The sequence below is a fragment of the Pezoporus flaviventris genome, unplaced genomic scaffold, assembly GCF_033815535.1.
Source record: "Pezoporus flaviventris isolate CSIRO_AGI_PZ_B2104156 unplaced genomic scaffold, CSIRO_AGI_Pfla_v1 ptg000047l, whole genome shotgun sequence".
Taxonomy (NCBI): domain Eukaryota; kingdom Metazoa; phylum Chordata; class Aves; order Psittaciformes; family Psittacidae; genus Pezoporus; species Pezoporus flaviventris.
In genome coordinates this window covers 6534171-6554761 of record NW_026892595.1, presented here as the reverse complement: position 1 = coordinate 6554761, position 20591 = coordinate 6534171, and the positions used below count along the sequence as shown (strand labels likewise).

The following is a 20591-nucleotide window of genomic DNA, read 5'->3' as shown; positions in this document are numbered from 1 at the left end:
GGTCTTTATCACCCAAGGACTGCCATGTCCTGGAAGAATCTCTCTATGTCCCATTAGGCAGATTTATTCCTCATACATTCATAAAATGATGCAAAAAGCTTCAGAACCTCTGGGCCAAATTAAAGGTTTGGATGTCAGACCGTAAATATCCCATGCAGAGTTAGAATAAAAACACACATTATTTTGTTTTCCTTAGGCTTAAAAGAGTTTTGCAGTGTATTGTGCAAACCTTGCTTTGTTAACCTGCTGTTTTAAAACAATTTTTAACAAGGATAAACATACCCAGTTTTTCTTGCATACTGAGATGGAAGTCTATTTAAAACGTACATAGCAGGCTCTAAGATTTTGTCTGTGTCTCCTGAGGCTAGCAGTCAAATTATATGAACAATGAGACTTCCACAAGAAGGGACAGGATTGTGCTGTGCTTTCATGTTGAGGATCCTGCAGAAATGCTCTTTCCTAGCAGAGCTGAAACCTTGCAATGTTCTAGCCCAAAGAAGGTGATTCAGCTTCCTGCTTCTTCCTCACGTAGAGAGGAACAATTTCCTGTTTCCCATAGATATAAACCTCTTTCCTTTTATGGGAGATACATACACTGTCCACTTTCCTGTTTGTTACTTGCAGTAACTGCACTCATGGAGCAGAGGCCAGCAGCGCACAGCTGTCAACTCATCAGTCTCACTTATATCTCATGTAATTTTACATAGGAGTTTCATATCTAGCAAAAGATTTTAGATGGAGCTACTTTTCAGCAACTTTCATTTTCTCTGGGAGAACCTGCTGTAGTTTTGTCAAGGTCTGACTCTGACAGAGGAAATCAGTCTTTTCTCAAAAGTACATAGCCTCTCATATGCAGTTAGTGAACTCTCGTGTCCTGGTTCTCGCGTGAGGCTGCCTTGAAGAGATTTGCCGCTGCCTGCTTTTTTTGTTTCTTCAGTAGCCAAGACTACTTAACTTTTCATTTGTTTAAAAATATCAGAGGGAGACTGGTGCATAGTTTTTTCTTAACCTGATCAACAGTAAAACATAGCCATTTTAGGAACCTGATTCTTTTATAAACCCCTTGAACAAATAACACAGGTTTAGTAAGTGTTCTCACTAAGGACATCATGTACAAGAGAAACTCATGTAAATTACACTCTTGAAGAGTTTACAAATAGAAGCTGGTATTGAAGATCAAGAAAGGTCTGATTCTGAAAGAGGCATTTGTTCAGATTATGGAAACCAGAGCCAGGAGACCCTGTGTTTCAGGAGACCGGCCACAGCGTTTGCTCCTCTTGTGACTTCGGGCAAGTCAGTTATTGTACCTCTAAACATCATTATACAGTACCCACATTGTAGCATTTGACCTTCTAAAGTTCCTTCTCTGTAAAAACAGGATAATACCTGTCAAAGAGAAGCTTTCAGGATTCATTTTTGTGTTGTTTTACAAAGTGTTTCAAAGAAGAAAGATGTATATTTTAAACACTGCTATCATTTTGCTTAGATAAATACAGCAGACTTGGCGTAGCACTTACAGATGAATCAGGAACAAATATCAGTAACCAAATATTTAGAGCTAGATAGGGTTACACTGATAGAGTTTAATATTGTACAGCTCTTCTCGGTCTTCACAGAAGGGTCACAAAAAAGCTGTTTTGAAGGGAGGTACCACCAAATCTTTCCAGTTGCATCAGCCGCTGGCAGCCTCTAGGGATGCTGCTCCGGGGCACATCCTGAGTGAAGTGGGAAGGGAAGCACAGCCTCACTGGGACTATTCATGTGAGAGCTGGAGCAGAATTGACTTCTCAGTAATGAGCTCTATGCTCATGGTAGTACATAATGAAGATTTTTTTAGGAGTGTCTAAAGCTGTTTCATTGGGAGGTCACAGACAGCAAATCCGCTGACAAATGGAAAGGTGCTAAAAATCTATAAGGATGGAAAGGTGTGCCTAATTATCTGTCTGCATGACCCCCATCACTGAGATGCTTGGAAGTCTAAGAAACTACTAATCACTTGCTAGCCCTCCTGCAAGACAGCATGGCTATGCATGGGGATCTGAGGCACTGACACACTGCATATCCACAGCTTCACTGCAGATAAGGGAGCTACATATTTTTTAAAAGGTTCCCCACAGTGTTTTTCTTAAGTTCACACAGAAAACCTCTGGCAAAATAGGAAACAGCAGCGCACTCCAGGGAAAAGACCTGAACCACTCGCAGTATGTTGGGTACAACAGACAGGGCAGCACCTTGCACCATTTTCAGTTGCTCTGTGCTTTGGCTAAACAATTTTTGTAGTTCATTACTACTGAGACAATAGCTATGTTTTGGATTTGGGATATTATTAACCCTGAGCAATCTGATGAAAACTGTGATACCTTATTCCTGTCGTTTTGTTTTTTTTTTTTAAACAATTGATAATAACTAAACAGTTCTTGGCCAAAGAGAGGTACAGGAGAAAAGACTTACAACAGGCTTGTTTCCCTCCTTCAGTGTAATCCAGTCCTCTCCATTGGAGCTGACATCTACGCGGTATGTTTTCAGATAATATTCTTTCTTTGTTTCTTTTGAGATGGCACCTTGAGTCCCAATTCCAGAAACAAAGCGGAGAAGGCCTAGATCTACCTGTGGTAACAATGAATTGAGACAGAAGGACAATCAGTTCAGAGCATAACAACACTGCAGAAGTAACACCCACTCTGCCCCCCCTCCCATGTTTTACAGAAATAATAAGGATTTTATATAAAGGAAATTGCAACATATTATTGATAATAATATAGCCATAAAGTCCTCTTTTGGTAAATAGTGTCAACACAAGAGATGGGAACATTTGCCTAATTATCCAGAAGTGTTATTCACATGTCAGAGAATTAAATTTCCTCTGTGGGGGAGGAAAAAGAGACCCCATCAGTGCAAATGGAAAACACCAGGCTGCAGAGAAATTAATAGAGGAGCTCCTCAAGGATCAGTCTCATGTACAATCTTACTTCATACTTTCTTTAACTAACTTGCATAGATGCTAATGAAATTTGCTAAGGATACAAAGCTTCAAGGTATTGTCAATACGGGGGAGACTCATGCAGTGAGAAGTGAATGACGACCTTAAGGACTGCAGTATTAGAAATGGGATGAAATTTAATAGTTCAATATCAAAGTCGTGCACTTAGGGAATGATAACAAGAATTCTGCAAAAACCCAGGGGCTTATCATTTGCAAACAGAAGAGGAGAAAAGAAACCCGTGGTGTATTAGTGAGTCACAAGATACTTATGAATCACTGCGTGATTTTACTGGGGAAAAAGCAAATGAGTTTCTTGTACTGTATGATGTATTTGAAGAAAACAGAAAGAAGCATTAGCACAGGTGCAATAATCCTGTTCTAACTGTCAAATGTAATGAACATTAGAAAATAATGGCATTTTGAACTTGCAGGAGAAATGAATGCTATGGTGTGCACATGAATGCGTGTTAGAGGCTTTCGCTCTTCTTCACTCATTCTTTCTCCTTCTCTCATGAAGTTACATTGCAGCTAAATGGACAAGTGATTTAGGTTAAGTTTCCCTTCCCCCACTTGTTTATTTGGTTGTCAACCAGATCTGTTTACTTATCTAATTCATCATGTGGTAAGACAGAAGATGTATTGACATTGCTGGGAGGATGGTGTGGGGTGCAGGAGTGCAGCTACTCAAAGTCAGTTCTGCTGGCAAACAAAACCTTTGTCCCAGTGTACAACTCCAGCTGCCAAATGGATGAAACTAGGCACAAAACTTTCTCACAGCCAGGTTGGTGACACAGCTTTGAAATGCCTTACAGCCTTTCTTTAACTATAACAACAAACCAATGAAAAGCAAAGTCATCGCCCTCTTTCTCTGCAGCTAGAACCTTCTCTTTGTTCCCTAAAGCAAACTACTTAATTTCAATGTAAAATGACACTACCCATAAAATATTAATTGGAATAATTTATTCCCCTAAACTTCAGTTGTCCAGACCTTAGTAGGATAATAATAGGTTAATTAACTCTTCCCAAGTGAATGTCCCATGTATGTCTTAAGCTTTTTATTATTTCCCAAGTTCCAGGATGCAGAATATACAATCCCTGTGTCCCACATGCATCCTTTTTCCTGGATGTGTGTCATATATCCAAAGGCGCTGGAGCAGTTAAATCAACACGCTCTCTCAAAAGGCTGAAGGAAGTGCTTGAGGACAGACTGGTTGCTCTCTCAATGCCCATGTCATATGCGAGACATTTTGAAGTTTTCCAGCACAAGAATAGGAGCCTTGTGTGTGACAGATAGAACTAGCTCTCAGGGCAAAGCCCCTGCCCCAGTTTTTAAGGCTGGTAAATTCTATATGTAACATTTTAGCCCTTGTCTTTAGGGGTGAAATGCTGCAACATATTTTTTTTGTCATGATAAAAAAGTTCAGTCTTAAAAAAAGAAAAAAAGAAAGAATCCCAGCACCACCTTACAAAAACAATCAAGTGATTTAAAGTAACTGGAGAGTCTCAGATGTTAGATTGTTGCAATCTGAAAGTTAATGGGGGAATGTGGGCATCATTGCACTGAGCAATCGCAGCTTAACTTGAAATGCTCTCCAAACTGTACTCTGCTGATTGTAAAGTGCGCTGCACTGAGTTATGTCCAATACCACATTCACTTCCAGGCTGAAGTGCACTTGAAAATCTGGAAGTCTGAGGGAGTGCAGAGCTAAGTTATTTAAATGATCTGCTTCTCTTACAATTTGAAACAGCTCTTCAGTTTTGAAATGATTAGGGTCCCAAGCCTGTACTGTTCCAACTGATTTGAAATGATTCTAGTAGGGGCTTTTTAATATACAGTAAGTACTTCATTGTGAATAAAGTCAAGCAATGGCCTGTTACAAGAGTTCTAGGTATTTGAAGGCAAGCTAAAATTTAACATTGGGGTTTTAGGGGAAGGTTTGATTAGTTGATGCCTGAACTAACAATTACAGCTACCAGTCACTGACTGTTAAGGCAACTCAGGCTTGTTTCATCAAAGAATTTCAGTTCCCCAGGTTATGCTTGGTCCCAAATGCTGGTATTCAATATACCTCTTTAACTCCCAGGGCACTGAATATCCCACAGCATCTATCCCACTGCCTAGGTCTAAGTCCTGGACACACAAAGAATATAGCCTGAAATATGGCAGAATTTAAAATGCAGGCAGAAATTCTCCTGCCAGAAGTTAGCAGCTCAGCTCACTGGGAGAGAAAGACTCTGAGAAGACCTCTAATTTATTGCCTCTAGATAGGGAAGGGGAAACCTCATTAGTGCTCAGGGCTCCAATAACTGTGTAATATGGTACAGGAGTAGGAAGGCATCTCTTGTTAGTAAGAACATCCCTTCTTATAGATGCGCTCTATCCAGATCAGTAAATCTAATGTGCTTCTTAAAAACTGGAACTATGTCAACAATAGTCCTCTCCTGGAGCACCTGGAGGTTGATGGGTTGAGTGTTTAGCTATGTGCCACAGTTTTAAACCTCTTGGAAAAGCAAGCTGCAACTCCAGGCCTGCCACATACCAGGGGGTGTTTGCTCACAAGCTGATAGAAGAAAAAAGAATAACCTTTCTCCATTAGTGTTTTGTGGAAAAGGAGAAGTGCAAATAAGAAAGGTGGGGCTAAGCAGAAGAGAAGCAGAAGGACTGGAGTTTTAGTACTAACTCTGTGTCAATGCAGAGGTCCAGGAAAGAGGCAGAGCTTAAGGCATTTTCTTCCCTTTGACAGTTCTTTGCAGTGGCCTCCAGAGAGGAACCGCTTCTCTCCAGGTGCATGCAAACAGAATTGCAACACTGAGCACCCCTCTGTGGTGCCTAAGTATGTTTGTAAATCAAGCTCTAAATGTACCAGTCTTCTTCTCCAAGTAAGGTGAGAGAAATAAATTATGCAGAGAACTACCCTCGGAAACTGCATGACATTTTAGTGAGCTATTAAGCTCACTTTCGTTAACTGCTTTGTGATGTATTTTGTTTTCTTTCCAATGATTTTAAAAACTTTACTTTCTGTAAAATGCAAAATTGTGTGTAAAATGCACATTCTAAATGTTGCAGAGTTGAAGTTCAACCATATCAACTGCTATTAACAATTGGCATCCTAAAGGAACCAAAATGTAGCTGTGGTAAGACACAGTTCTGAATGACGTTAGGCAGAGGAATTATTGCAGAGGGTAGTATCTCTAGTACAGCTGTGTTACCAAACAGATAGGAGTTCTTAGGCTTTTTGGAGGCTTATGGTTATAGAGTACACTGTCTGTGTGATTTCCAATCAACTTTTATGTCATCTCCACAGAGGTCTCTAAGTGTTAACATGACCAGAAGTAACCTATTTTTCTCAGATTCTGTCTCCTCCAGCTGAGGTAGTAATACAAATCTTTAACAACTGTTTTTTTGCTGTGGCCTTTTTGTTTCAAGAACTTGTGTTTCACATTAAAACGAACTGTGAAGAGAGGTGGTGATGAAATACAGTACTTTTGAAGATGAACATCAAATGCATTTCCCTGCAATTATTTGACATTTAACTTTCTGCACATATGATAAACAAACATCTGGTATTTATTTTAGAGGATGCAAGCAATTTTAGAAGTTATTGCATGCTGTATGGCTGTGATCCGAGATAGGCAGCTGTCTCCAAACCTGGAATCTTGACATTTCATTTCCATGACTGGAGTTTCAGCTTTGACTAACTGCAGTATGTTGCTAATTGTTTTTTTTTCCAAAATTTGTTCACTTTCATTCAGATAAAAAAGCATATCGCTCTTGGAAAATGATGCCTTAGGGCCTTATCCAAAACCACAGCCTTTGATAATTGCCAGTGCAGCAACGTGACTGCCTTCATTAGCAAGTACAAGACTGGGAGTGGACTTGCCTATAAGAATGGGCCCCCAACTTACAAGAAATAAAGAATATCTCAAATGTGTGTGTGGTTTTCTTTTTTTTTTTTTCCAGGAGAGAAATGTCCATGTAAAACAAGCCCTAGTTGTTCCTGCTTCTAAAATCAACTTTTTTTTTCCTGCCAGAGCATATTGCAAGACGCTAGCTGTTTCTACATGTGAATTACTTCCTCACTATTTATTCTGAAATATCTTTCAGCATCCAGGAAAAATATTTTTATTGCTGTCTTACTGTTTCCAAAGACAGTGGGTGGGTGACGCATTTTTAAGGCATACATATACAAGGGGTGGCATGCACATACTCATTTTATTAGACACCAGTTAAAGAGAAGGAAAACCAGTAACAGTTAGCTCTGCACAATGAATCATGTAGCAAGTCTTAGTGAACTGCTGGATAAAGAACAACACAACACACAAGACTTGAAGTTAATACTGCTGCTTCCTTTCGTCATGCATAACCATGTCGTAGTATGGAAGACCTCATTTTCAGAATTAAAGTCTGCCTCGTAAAATAAAATAGAGTCATCAAGGGAGCTGTAGCAAGGGAGCAGTTTTACCAGCTTTTAACACTCCTACTGTAGGTCTGTCTGTTTAACAGCCTGAGAAAATAAAGGACAAAGTGCTGGAGTTTGATTAACAACAGGAAGCTTTTTGTTGTGGGCATCTCTTGTGGCTTGAAAAGCTGTATAATCTATCACTTGACACAACATACCAAAGTAAATATTTTCAGAGAACTGTGTCATTTCCCTAGATAGCATAAAGTGCTCTGAGTCAGATTAACTGTTGTGATGCTTCACTGTTCTTCTCTCAAATATTTAATTAAGCAAGAGTTGATCTTTTTTATTAGTTGTTGCTGTTGATTTGACCAATCATGCTCTCCCATGATGTATATACAATTACCAGTCAATTCCTTTATTTATTGAGCTTTAAGTAAAGAAGATCATAATGCTAAGCAGAAATGGCACAAGCTTTAGTAGAAATTCTGAAAACAGTCTAATTAATTTGGCTGGAAAATGACTTTCAAAAGTCTTTGTCCTTGAAATGAGTTACAAAAGTACAAGTCCTTGCTTAATGACAGGGTGTAAATACTCATCTTGGGTTTTAATGAAAATAGTTAAGGCTGTAAACTGTTCTAGATCTTTGTGCAAAATTCTCAGTGATACTGTGGCAGCTCCGTAAAAAAAAAGAGGAGACACTGATGTTAGTAAGATCTCTTCTGAATCACTAAAGTCTTTTTCATTGACCTGGACAGCAACATCCTGAAAGCCCCAGGAGAGAAAGCAGCTAATCACATGCTCAACTTCTAGTTTGTACCTAACAACTGCCCTTAGTCAGTATGCTTTGCTACGCTATGCCATTTGCTATGCTGTGCACTTGCAGCCCAGAAATCCAACCGTATCCTGGGCTGCATCCAAAGGAGCATGACCAGCAGGTCGAAGGAGGTGATCCTGCCCCTCTACTCTGCTCTTGTAAGACCTCACTTGGAGTGTTGTGTGCAGTTCTGGTGTCCTCAACATAAAAAGGACATGGAACTGTTGGAACAAGTCCAGAGAAGGGCCACGAGGATGATCAGGGGACTGGAGCACCTCCCGTATGAAGACAGGCTGAGAAAGTCGAGGCTGTTCAGCCTGGAGAAGGCTGCTTGGAGACCTCATAGCAGCCTTCCAGTATCTGAAGGAGGCCTACAGGGATGCTGGGGAGGGACTCTTCATTAGGGACTGTAGTGACAGGACATGGGGTAACGGGTTAAAACTTCAACAGGGGAAGTTTAGATTGGATATAAGGAAGAAATTCTTTCCTGTCAGGGTGTTGAGGCACTGGAATGGGTTGCCCAGGGAGGTTGTGAATGCTCCATCCCTGGCAGTCTTCAAGGTCAGGTTGGAGGAAGCCTTGGGTGACATGGTTTAGTGTGAGGTGTCCCTGCCCATGGCAGGGGGGTTGGAACTAGATGATCTTAAGGTCCTTTCCAACCCTAACTATTCTATGGTTCTATGATTCTAATCAATCCTTATGTGACTTGGCAAAAATGTGGAAGCGTGAAAGAGAAGATGAACAAACATTCGTGCCAAAGAAATAGGAATGCTTGGCAGCAAAAGGGAAATAAACTTTCTTTAGCAGTTGAAATATTCCTTACAATCTTCACCTTCTGCCCAAATGCTTCTCTGCAGCAGAAAAAAATGTAAGTATAAAGGTTCCTCCAACTGACAACAAAGAATATACTCAAAGGATGCTACCACATTAAGATACTGATGCTGGGATTGCAGTATTGAGTACAGTAATGTTTTTAGAGGAAGATCAGCCAGTTTCTACAAAAGAAAATTTAAGATGATGAAAACGTATGACTGATGAATATAAGAGAACCTTAGTCAATATTATGGGGCTGTTCAATAAGGAAAAGATGCAGAAAGTGTAAGAAAAATGAAATCCAGAAACAAAAAGGAAAAAAAGACAATGAAGAAATGAAAGAAAAGACCTCTGTGTCTCTGACAGAGGAAAGATAATGATTGTGTGGGCTGTGTTGCATCTGGATTCATGGCACATTCTCCCACTCTTATGTTAATTTTTTTTTGCATAAATCAGAAGCAACTAATTAAAAAAGAAATATTTAATTCTGACATGTTCTTTGAACTGGTGTTCCATCTGGTTCTGTTTGAATAGTAAAATCTGCTGTAGTTGTAAAAATTGGCAAGCAGCACTCTGGTAAAGAGAAACAAAAGAGACTCAGTACAGCAGGTTAATACACTAGCATTTCAACTTGAGACATTTCCAGTATTCAGCAAACCAAATCGCTCCAGTATGGAAACTATAAAGATCAAATGTGAAAGAGAAATGCTGCAAGTGGGCCCGCAGAAGTACTGCCACTGGTACACATTAGCTTTGTGTGATGTTTTTAGTGTCTTTGAAGGAGTTGGGTTTAAATGCAAGGGCAATGCAGTGCTCCCCTGAAATGGGCTCACTACTGTATGAAATGCATCCAGTACACATGCACTGACAGGGAACAATCCTTCTGCTATTCGTTTGCAAGCTCCACCTTATGCATTCATGTGGTGCTCTGATGTAACATGATAGTTGCTCAGAAGACTCAGAAAATACCTTTTTCTTAATTCTTTTTTTTTTTTGCTTGAAAACTACTTAAAACCTGAACACCAAGATACAATAAACTCTGATAACAAAAGGAGAAAAATGTAATCGTATTGGGATTTCTATAGACTCTGGGATCTAAGTAATCAGCATCTGATGTCATTCAAACCCTCTCTGTAGCAATGAACAGAAAGGCTGATTAACTCTCAGTGCTTTAGAGAAAAGAATGTTTTACATCTTGCAGTAGCATATCTTGCTGTGAAATATTACTTCTTTAAAATGAAAACCTTTGCTCTGCACTACATTAACTTGCAAATGGATAACCTAAGACATGTACAATGACTTGGTCAAAAAAAGGAGGAATGTGAATGGCCCCTTTCTCCAGCTAAGATACTTAGGAGCCCTTGCTGAGCAAGAAATGAGTCAGGAACGTAATACTTTTAATTAACGTTTTCTGAATACTTATTTGTAATTTACATTTAATTTTAAACCTGAGCTTAATCCTCTGATCTGGAATGAAGACAACTATTTAGTGCAATTTGAATGTAACTTTCCCAGTTTGTGTTAGAAACTATAGAAAAGGGAAACTCTATAGCAATACTTGCAGAACCACTCTATTCTGAGAGAAGGACATAATTGTAGGACTCTATTCCCCCTAAGTTTACTGAGCAGCTAATGCACAAATGGGAGACAAGTAATCCAAAGCTTCTCTATCACACTGCTTCACATGTGAATAACTGGGCTTTGGGTGGAAAACAGTGAATTTTGCCTATAAAGTTCTGTAGCTTTTTTTTTTTTTTTTGCCAGCTGCTGTTCTGTTCAAATCAGAGGGCACAGGCAGAAGGACTTCATTTATAATGCTTTTTGGTATTTGAATATAAGTACAATATTACACATGCGTAAACATACAGAAATAACCTCTGCTTCTTAGCCTGTTTCACAGCATACCTATGCTAATTGTGTACGAAGCTGGCGGTGGGATAATATACTATGCAGAATTAAACCTCTGCTGTCTCAGACAGCACACCTTGATGGCATAGATAGATCTGACTGTGCAGTGACTGCGTCAGGGTGAGTTCCACTGAAATCACTGGAATTTGCTACACTTAGATATTTTTAAAGTTCAGGCTTTGGGTTTTCTATAAAAAAAGTAGCAACAAAATGAGGAAGAAGTGTCAGTGTCTAAGATCTTAAACTTTTAAAGCCTAATTTCACTGGCAATAGGAATAGGTGTATAACCTGTGTCACGTAGACATACATGTATTTTCTTGCGATTGGCTTTCTCATCTTGGAAAATCGGCACAGTCTCTTTAAATCAGTCATTCATCCACAGGAGTCTGCATTCATTTATTTTCTGTTAAATGGAACTGTCAGTTTTGTTGCACCAGAATTCGATTTTCTATTTCATACACATTGTGTATGATGATTTTAATTTACTACTGGGTCACCAAGCAAGTCACTGCTTTTTGAAAATACGAGTTTCTGATGCCTTCTGGAAAAGCGTCAGGTAGCTGCAGTCAGATGGTGTGGTGAGGGTACTGTAAATGTGCAGTGAGAAATGAGGGACAAAGACTATGCTTTCAAAGATCATTTTCCTTTTTCTTTGCTATGTCCCTCGTAGCTCCCTGAACACACATGTATAGATGAAATACTTCCGAGTCTGTGATTTGGGAGACCTTCTCTCTGCTGTGAGCTATGCTCTTGTCCTGTGCTGGAGGACAAAGCGAGACAGCAGAAGGGATGGTGGAGGCTGCCGAGTCCCAAGACAACTTTCCCCTGGTACTAAAGCAAATGAGGGAGACTGCCTTTCCCCAGGTCTGTCATTCTGCTCAAAGTCCAGCCATGGGGAATTCGTTTCTAGGGTTTCTTTGGCCAGATAATGATGCCTGGTTTGTGTAACCGCACTTTGCCTCCCTAAAAGTTGCTCTACCTCCAGTTACGTAAAGAGCAAAGCTATTGATTTTTAAGTGTTGTGGCTTTTAAAAATAATCACAGAATGTATTTTCTTAGTTAAGCTTGTCATTAAAGGGAGGAACACTCCTATGGACAGTTGATTTTTAGGGCCTGATACGAGCACTTTAAAATTGCATTATGTCACCTTTTCAGCTCGTAGCTTGAATTTAACAGGATTTGCAGTGGAGGAGCTGGCTCAGTCTCTGTTAAGGTTGAAAGCCACCTTAGTCTACAGTACTATAATCTATAACCTAAATATGTCCAGTTAAAATATGCCCTGGTGTTATATGCGATAGGACAAATTGATCTTTTTGACAGCTTCAGAGGATCAACACATGAAATTAGTTTGGCCCAAAGTGTTCAACAGAGGAGGCTGCAACACAGAGAAAGACCAGACTACATGGTACAGATGGTTGGTGGAAGTTATGTATAAACAGTGCTTCTCTGATGAGAAGCCAGTTATTCCTGAGAACAGAGGAACCAAACCTCAGCTTAATGTTTGGTCAACTGTATTTTCTCTCCTAGTAGGTGTTGTTTATTAGACAGCTACGGCATTTATTCTGCCTTTTTAAAGCATTTTTGAAAACCTTGAATGAAAACATTAAAGCAAAACAGGAAGCATTTACTTGTTGAAATATATATATATATATAATTTTTTTTTCATGTGAGAAGAAGACAAGTTGTTTTCTGAAGGGTAGGTGTTTACCACTTGGAAGAAATCGCATTTGTCCTTCCACTTTACCTATTTTGCTACTGCTGTGAAAATGTCACCTAAGGGGCAGAACAGAATGAAACTTGGATAGAAAATCAGGATGATACAAGGACAGGGGAGGTAAATAATAGCTCAGCTATCTGCAGCACGAATGCTGGGGTGGGGAAGGGCCCATTGGGTGCATGAACTCCTCAGTTTCATATTACTGTGCAGGTGTGGAAAGAGTGAATAAAAATGCACAATCACCTCTGCAAAGCACACCTTTCGTCTCCAACCCAGGGTCAGCCCGGTGAGAACTGAGACCTTTAGCTCAGTAACAACTCTGCTTATTATAACCTGTCTCAGCTGTGCGTTCCTAACCAAGGCTGTGTTTCTAGCCACTACCCTGAGTCACTTAACTTCTAGCCTTGAGCTCTACCTCACCCACAGTTTGACACTGGCCTAGTCGTGTAGATTAATTTATTTCTGCTGGACTCAGAAAAATCTCCTCCTGAGATACCATTCTTCACATCTGCAGAAATTCCTGGCTGTGCTGAAGCAGATGTGTTGCAGTGGCTGGTAGCTGGATGGGCAAAGCTGCCTCATCCTTCATGGGGTCCACAAGCCATCTGGGAGGGAGTTCCCCTGCCAAGCAGAATGGCACAAACAACTGATTTTTTGGCTTGATGGCAGCTTAAAAAGCAGAAAACTCTAACAAATGTTTTGAGTCAAGCCAAACGTGAACCTGGTGAAAGGAAAGAAAAACCAGAGGGAGAGGAATAATTTGTACAGAGTTTTTTTAAGTGGCTTTAATTTCTGTGAAAGTAGAAGAAAAAGATGATTTGATTAAAAAAAAGCCCCAACAACTGTGATTTTGAGTTTAAAGCCATATTTAAAAAATTTAATTTCTTTCCCTTCTGGAACCAGCTATTAAAAATGAGATAAATTTACAAAATTATTTTAGTAGTTGCTGAATTAGTGTTTTTACTGGACACATTTTTAATTCACTATCTCAGCTCTAAAGGGCCATCTGTCTTGCAGCCGTTGAGGGGATGTAGGACTGGACTGGGAAGTGGACGCATAGGTAATTACAGAGTTATATACAAACTACTCAGATCTCTGCATAATGGATCCCCCGAAAGAGCTGAAACTATTATAATGATTAGGCTGGTAGTGGAGGCTTGGAGGAGCTCTGCTTCTGCTGCTCCTCCATATGTTGCGTGCAGGATTGCTCGGAGCCACACAGGACTCCTGTCTGTATTAGGGCTGACGCTGAAACATGTCAGAGGGAGGTAGAGAGGATTTTCTCCTAAACTGCATTTTGCACCTGAACTTCTGGAGCCATAAGGCTGCCAATGGTTTTGCACATTTCTCTGAGCATCCCTCCAGCCTCCCCAGAGTGACAAATCTATGGCTGGGAACTTTCTGGCACTAAAATAGCTCTTAAAGCACTTTGAATAATCAAAAAGACCTTCATACGTTGCAGGGCCCTTTTATTTCTCCTTCTCCCTCTTGTCCAATTTCAGTACTTGCCTTTGTGAAACTCTACCATTTATTCCCATGTCACAGTAAATAAAGGTACGAATCTATCCTGCTGGGTCAATTAACCCCAGTTCTGCGCTGTGTCACAGTCTGTACTGGCTGTGATTTCCAGAAAGGAATATTCTTTTGTCATTCTTTGCCCATGTGCAAAGCACGTTAAGACCGTAAGATAACTGTAAAATTTTTCTACACAAAGCTAACTCTGCTTGTCGTAATATCTGGATTGCAGTTATGAATTGTAAAATGACATGAACCAAATACATGACTTGTATTCTAAAGTGGTAGAGAAGACAAAGGACTGACAGTTTTTGTGCTTTCACGTCGCCGTGCTCCCTAATGATGGGCAAGCCTTGCCACAAAGTCTCTGAAATTCAGGTCTCAGGCAGTCCTTCAAAGGCTAGGAGAACTGGGAGGATGAGGTTTACCAGGTTCCATGTTATTCCATGCAATAATATGATGCACTTCACTGCCATATCAAAATCCAAAAGAAACAGAAATAATAAGAATAAAAATAACAGGCAGGCATTGTCGACGTTCACTTACTTGAGCATTCATGTGAAATATTTAGATAAGCTTGCTCAGTAAAATCAACCTAGACAGCTGCCTGATGTAAGAATAAACCTGTTAATGAAACAAATGTGCTGTGCAGCAGCATGTATAAATACTGACTGTATTTTTAAGCGAATACCTGATAAGGAAATAAGCTATGACACAGATGAAAGGTAGAGACACCAAATGATGAACTGCAATTATTTTCAGAAGTGCTACAGGAATAAATCTGTACTAATCTATATACCAGTTCACATCAGCAAGGCATGCTCCTGGGTTTCGCTTACAAAGGAGAGAATAATGAAGACTGTACCTTACCGCAAATATAAAAGAATGAAGATAAATGTGGAAGGAAAATTCCACGTCAGAGGTCCCCCTCATTCTGATGAAGTAGTGTATACATAGAAGTGTTTTAAATCAATGGAAGTATATTTTCCTTGCATGGGAGAGTTAGTGTTAAATAAACAACTGATATTTCAATCAGTGGAGGGGAGGGGGGTCTCCCAGGCTGCTTTTTGAGGAGGCCTATTCTTACATCTCTGGCCTTTCTCCAGATCCCTAAATGCTGCAAGATGCAGAGGGGGAATTTTGCACCAGATCAGCTGATATTCCTAGGGCCAACTCATCTAGAGGTCTAAAGAATTACTCTGCAAGAGTTATAGGTGCCGAAGGGATGGCTGGGGGATGAGGTGGAGATGGGCAGGGAGAGGATAAAGGGAGCAGACCAAACCTGCTCCCTGTGCCAGCGTCTGACTTCATTTGTTTACATGTGATACCAGATGTGTGCCCTGCTGAAAAACCCAGCAGTATGCATTGGGACTGGATGAACCATTTATGTCATATTAGGCAGAGCACACACTAAGGAGCTCATCTTAGCGTATGGCCTTACGTCAGCTGCAGAATGACAGATAATACCCAATCCAGAGTACTATGTCTATTTACATTAACCCCCTGTTAACCTTTCTGGAACAAATTTGAACTGGCAGAGTGTGTTTATACGGAAGTAGTGCTTTGTTGTTTTATGGCTGCAAAGTTTTGATCTGATACTAGGCTTCTTAAAGTTCGATTTATGGTTTTGTCCAACCCCAGCCATAATATGAACTGAGAAGCCTGTGTTATTAACAAACATGCTTTGCTTTCTGGGCAAGCTGAAGGTCTCGTTCAGTGTTACAGGATGAGAGAAAAATTGTGCCACCCAGAAACTATCATCCAGCTTGGTGGGAGTGTAAAGGTTTGTGTTATATGCATTAGAAGAAATATTTTGATAGAAAACATACAGATTCTGCAGTAAAAGTACCCAGAAGGTGTTGCTCCTTGTGGGTTTGAAAACCCACACTATTATGAGGATTGATGATAGCACAGGTTCCCAGTGACCCTAGTAATAGGCAATCAGTCTCCCTTCAAAACCACACACACGTGGGTCTCAAGTGTCTGTAGCTGACAGCACCTATCCAGCCAGGCACTCCTCCCAGAGCTCCCCCTGGCTCCTGCGCTGCCCTGGAGGGCTGCTGAACATGACCCAGTGGAGCATCCCCGAGTTGCAAGGCTTGTCATACACAGTAGCCCGTGGCTCAGTGGCTTCAGAAATAAGATGCAAAAAAGTTCCCTAAATATAAAGATTTCACGTTACTTTTTTTCAGATAAGTGTAAACGTAACTGCTGTTCTTAAATGCAAACTTTAAATCTACTCTGTAAAAATACAATTACTGCTGCCATGGCAGAAATCAGTCATCCCTTTTGAAGGAGTGCCTTGAAAATGCAATCATAAAATCCCTGCACGTTATGGATTTCATTAACATTGTACTCCCCCAGGATTCCCAATTGCACAATAACAGGAGTTCTTTAAATTTTAAATACCACAGACAGGAACAGTTTCAGTAAAACCAGATGTGAAACCCCTGAACCGGCCTTCTTACTGGTTCTAAGTACTGAAACTGGCTGGTAACTGATACCTATTAACATGTTTGTTGTTCAGATTATAGAAATGGAAACACTATACTATTTTTCCTGTGAAAGGATATGTTAGTGAGGGACAATGACTTACATTGCAATGGCAGTTCCCTGCTGTTGATTAAATTAAAGGGTTGGTTTTATTTTTTATTTTAAATTATGCTATTTCACACTGAAGGGCAGTCGAGTGTGTGAAACACAAGTGTAATAAACAAGTAGGTTGAGCTTAGGGTTGAGAAGCTAATAACATCCCGTATAACAATAAACTAACTTCATGCTTATTTTTGGCAACCCTTGCCTCATGCATATTTTTATTCCATTCATATTAGAAAATTCACAAACCTTATTAATGTGTTTTTAAAGAAGAAATTTAATCTGGAGTGACTCTGTTTCTGATTATTGAGTCACTCCAAATCTCACGTTAGTTGAGCAATTTTCAAAAGTGTGTTTGAGGATAAAAATAAAATGGAGAAAGAACTGTGCAGACTTACGGTGTGACTGTGCTATGGATATTTTGAATATAAGCTTTAAAATTTCAGCAGCTAAGGAGAGGAATGGAAAGACAGCTTTTACTTAGCAGAGCCCGGTGAAAGCAGGCAGCATTCAGATGCAGTCAGGAGTTAGTATGCTGTCAAACAGAAAGGAGCAGCCTCGTTTTGCCACCAAAGAATGGCTTTCACGTCCACAGATGGAACTCATGTAAATCCATTATTAACAACAAGCCAACACTATTTTCCTAAGTATTTTCAGTGAAATAGACCAAAAAACGCCAACACCTCTAAGGAGAAAATCATATCGCATACCCTCTAGGCGTCCTTTATCGATACTGATCTCCCTTTGCTGATATGTAACTGAGGTTTTCTGTTTCTTTTGTCTTAGCAAAAACATTAACCTTGAAGGCAAGGGTAAAAGGAAAGGAGAACTATAATATTTCTCCTGTTCAAAAAATTGGTACACAAAGGAAATTAACATTTGGAGCTGAATTTGTAAGCTGTTTTTCCCATGTATGATTGTACATATCTCATATATATGCCCTAGTTGCATATGCATATTAGCAGTTTGAAGGCAGACATCACTACTTAACAAGCTGCAGTGTGTGTGAAGGTTTGGAAACCTGCAATTGTGAAGAAATTAATGAATACTGATACACGCAAAATCTCTGACACAAGGGCATGTAGGCAGAAGTTTTCACTTCAGAAGTTCCAAGTTCAGCATTGCTGTATCCTCCAGCCTATTTTTTGCTGTTGAATATGTTATAGAGATCTTGAGTTCTTGCACTGTGTGGCAAAAATCCTTTTATGCTGTACTGCACAAAAGCAAATACTTCACATAAATGGCTATTTTACAACAGCATACAGAACAAAACAGCAAAGTGACCTCAGTCCTTCCTATACAAAAGCCTTCCTCCTATAAAATACTATGATTTTTTTCTTTCTTACAGGTAATTTAAGAGTGTTTTATCAGTTATATGTCCTTGGCTGTTTGTCTGTAAGTTCTCATGGAGATGAACATCTGTTCCTGGGGATATTTGTACAGAGGAAATATGGGATTTCAATATTTCATCTAGATACAAACTTGCAACGTGCTTACTGCCAATGGCATCAAGACTTTGTAGAAGATGGAGGTTCATATGCACAAGGACCCTGTTGTTGAGGTGCCTGGTAGTCTGAAAAGCTTAGCACCCTTCTCAAAGATCTCCAAGTAAAGTTAACAGGAAAGCTTTTAGAACACATTTGGAAGTTTTAATTAGTAATGTCAGTATTGAATTAAGCCATAGTAAATAAGAATTAATATCCTCCTGACACAAATGGAACCAAAGATGAGATAAACCGTTGTACCCTGTGAAAAGACAAGGGTGGCATACTCAATCTCTGAACTAGCTTGGCTGCTTCTGTTACATAGGTTGAGCAGTAGAAATGCTTAACAGCTCTTCTGTTAATGCCTATTCAATGCAATGAATCTTCAGGCAAGACTTTGCAGGCTGAGTCATGCAAACAAGACCTAGCTCTGCAGAGAAGGCTGCTACAGCCTAGTTGTTCTGCCATAAAGTCTGCCTTGGGGGTGCCAGTCCCTCCATATCGGCCATGGGCAATGGAGGAGATGCGTTGGGGCTAGACTGCTCAGGGAAATGGTTCATGCTTCCTTTTCAAAGCCAGGGCCTGGGTGAAATAAGTGAGAGCTGTGGCATGAGAGTATAGCATATGAACAACCACCAGCTTCTTGGCTGATGTGGTATCTGGAAGCAGCATAAAGCTGCTAAAAATTATGCTCAGTGGTTGTTTTGGTCCCTGAGCATTCTGGTTTATGGCAGAAGGCTAAGGAGGCTGAGAAACTCACGGGTAGGAGGCCCGAAGTACCCTGAGCTGTGTTAAGCATAAACCCCAGAGTAGCTTGGATTCTCTTGTGTGTTTGTTATTAAAAAAGTTACTGGTTAAAAAAAGTCCTTTAAAACATTTTCCTCAGAGAGACCTAGTTCTAAGTGAAAGGATTAAGCTATATATATATATATATATATATGTACATAGTCATCACAAATTAATAACGTTAATAAGCACACAGAAAACATGAATGAGGTTTGAGTAGCTCTCTTGTTCTGATTATCCAGTCATAATGCATAAATGACAGCAGAAAAGAAGGAAATAAAGAAAAAGTGGCGGGTGGCCCTCTGACCAGATGAAACATGTGGAATTTGATTCTGATGCATTCCACCCTTTTTCCATGTGCATTCCATGGATTGCAAGTGGCAATGATTAATAACAAGCTTTACACTTAGATATGGCTGCAGAGATTTTTAGATTTATTCCAAAGTGAGGAAAAGGATCAACAGAATATTTTTTTTTGCCACTCTGAAGTCTGATTAGCGATTACCAAGTTGCCAAGAGCTCAGGATGTGTAGGGACCCCTAAGCAGGACACCTGAGAGTCCCATTGTGTGCCAAGGATCAGAAATGAAAGATTTCCCCTCTTTTTTCCCTTTGCTAACTACTACTCAACATGGTTTTAAGTTTTCTTGCAGACAGTGAACCTCACAGGAAACACCAACATGAACGTTCATAAGGACGGCTAAAAAGGCATTGTTTTTACATGTCAGTTAGTAATTTCCTATAGAAAACAACAGAAGCAGGAGGAATTTTTCAAGCACATGAACAAGTTTTCAATATCAGCAATATTGATCTAATATGCTCAAGTGTTTCTCTTAGCTTTTGCCAACAGAAATAAAATCTAGGTTACAACTAAGAATGTAAGTCAACCTATAACGGAGACAAATCAATGGTTTTTTCCACCTAATGATATTAATACTTGCCTGCTGGTATAGGTTATTTGTATATAGTAATTCATATGAATAAACTTAACCTGGTCATGTGCCAGTAAGCTATGGACCTAATAACAAATAGCAAACAATAAGCCCAAGTAGATTGACTGAACTCAAGGAGTCTCTTTGTGGCAACAAATGTTTGCATGATTTCTCCTGTATTAACACAGCAAAGCTGGGCAGCCAATGTTGCTAATGAATGTTGTGCTTCAGGATGTGGAAGAATAGGCACAAGACAGAAACCATTGAACTCTTTTGATGTGTAACATATTCTAGAAGGGACACGGGTCTTCTGAGGTGAAATCTGAGTGCATGAAAGCACCGTGCTGTATTAATGCTTAACTGTAATCAGCTAGAGACATAGCACATGCTCGGTTTACTGGGACATTCCACTTTAAGTGCATGTTAAACTAATATTGACTTTTCCACTAAACCAAAATCTCTGTTATTTGTGCCCAGAAGACTGAAAAAACAATAGACGTGGGAAGCAGAAGAATTAATCTTCCTGATCTTTTCTTTTTTCATACCTTTGAGAGTTAGTCTTTTTTTGTGTGTCTAATAGGGAACGTGAGCTTTTCACTTGCAGTGATTCTCACATTATGCGGAAGTCCTTTACTTTGTTATT

The 20591-nt window shown here is 39.8% G+C and overlaps 1 protein-coding gene across 3 annotated transcripts in view; it reads right to left on the bottom strand.

The window, feature by feature from the left end:
- NRP1 (neuropilin 1) overlaps positions 1-20591 on the bottom strand; it is a 117543-nt gene that overhangs the window by 31751 nt on the left and 65201 nt on the right. For all 3 annotated transcript variants that reach the window (XM_061468130.1, XM_061468131.1, XM_061468132.1), the window contains exon 8: positions 2452-2607. In XM_061468130.1, the coding sequence (XP_061324114.1) occupies positions 2452-2607 (156 nt within the window). The remainder of the gene's footprint in view (positions 1-2451; positions 2608-20591) is intronic.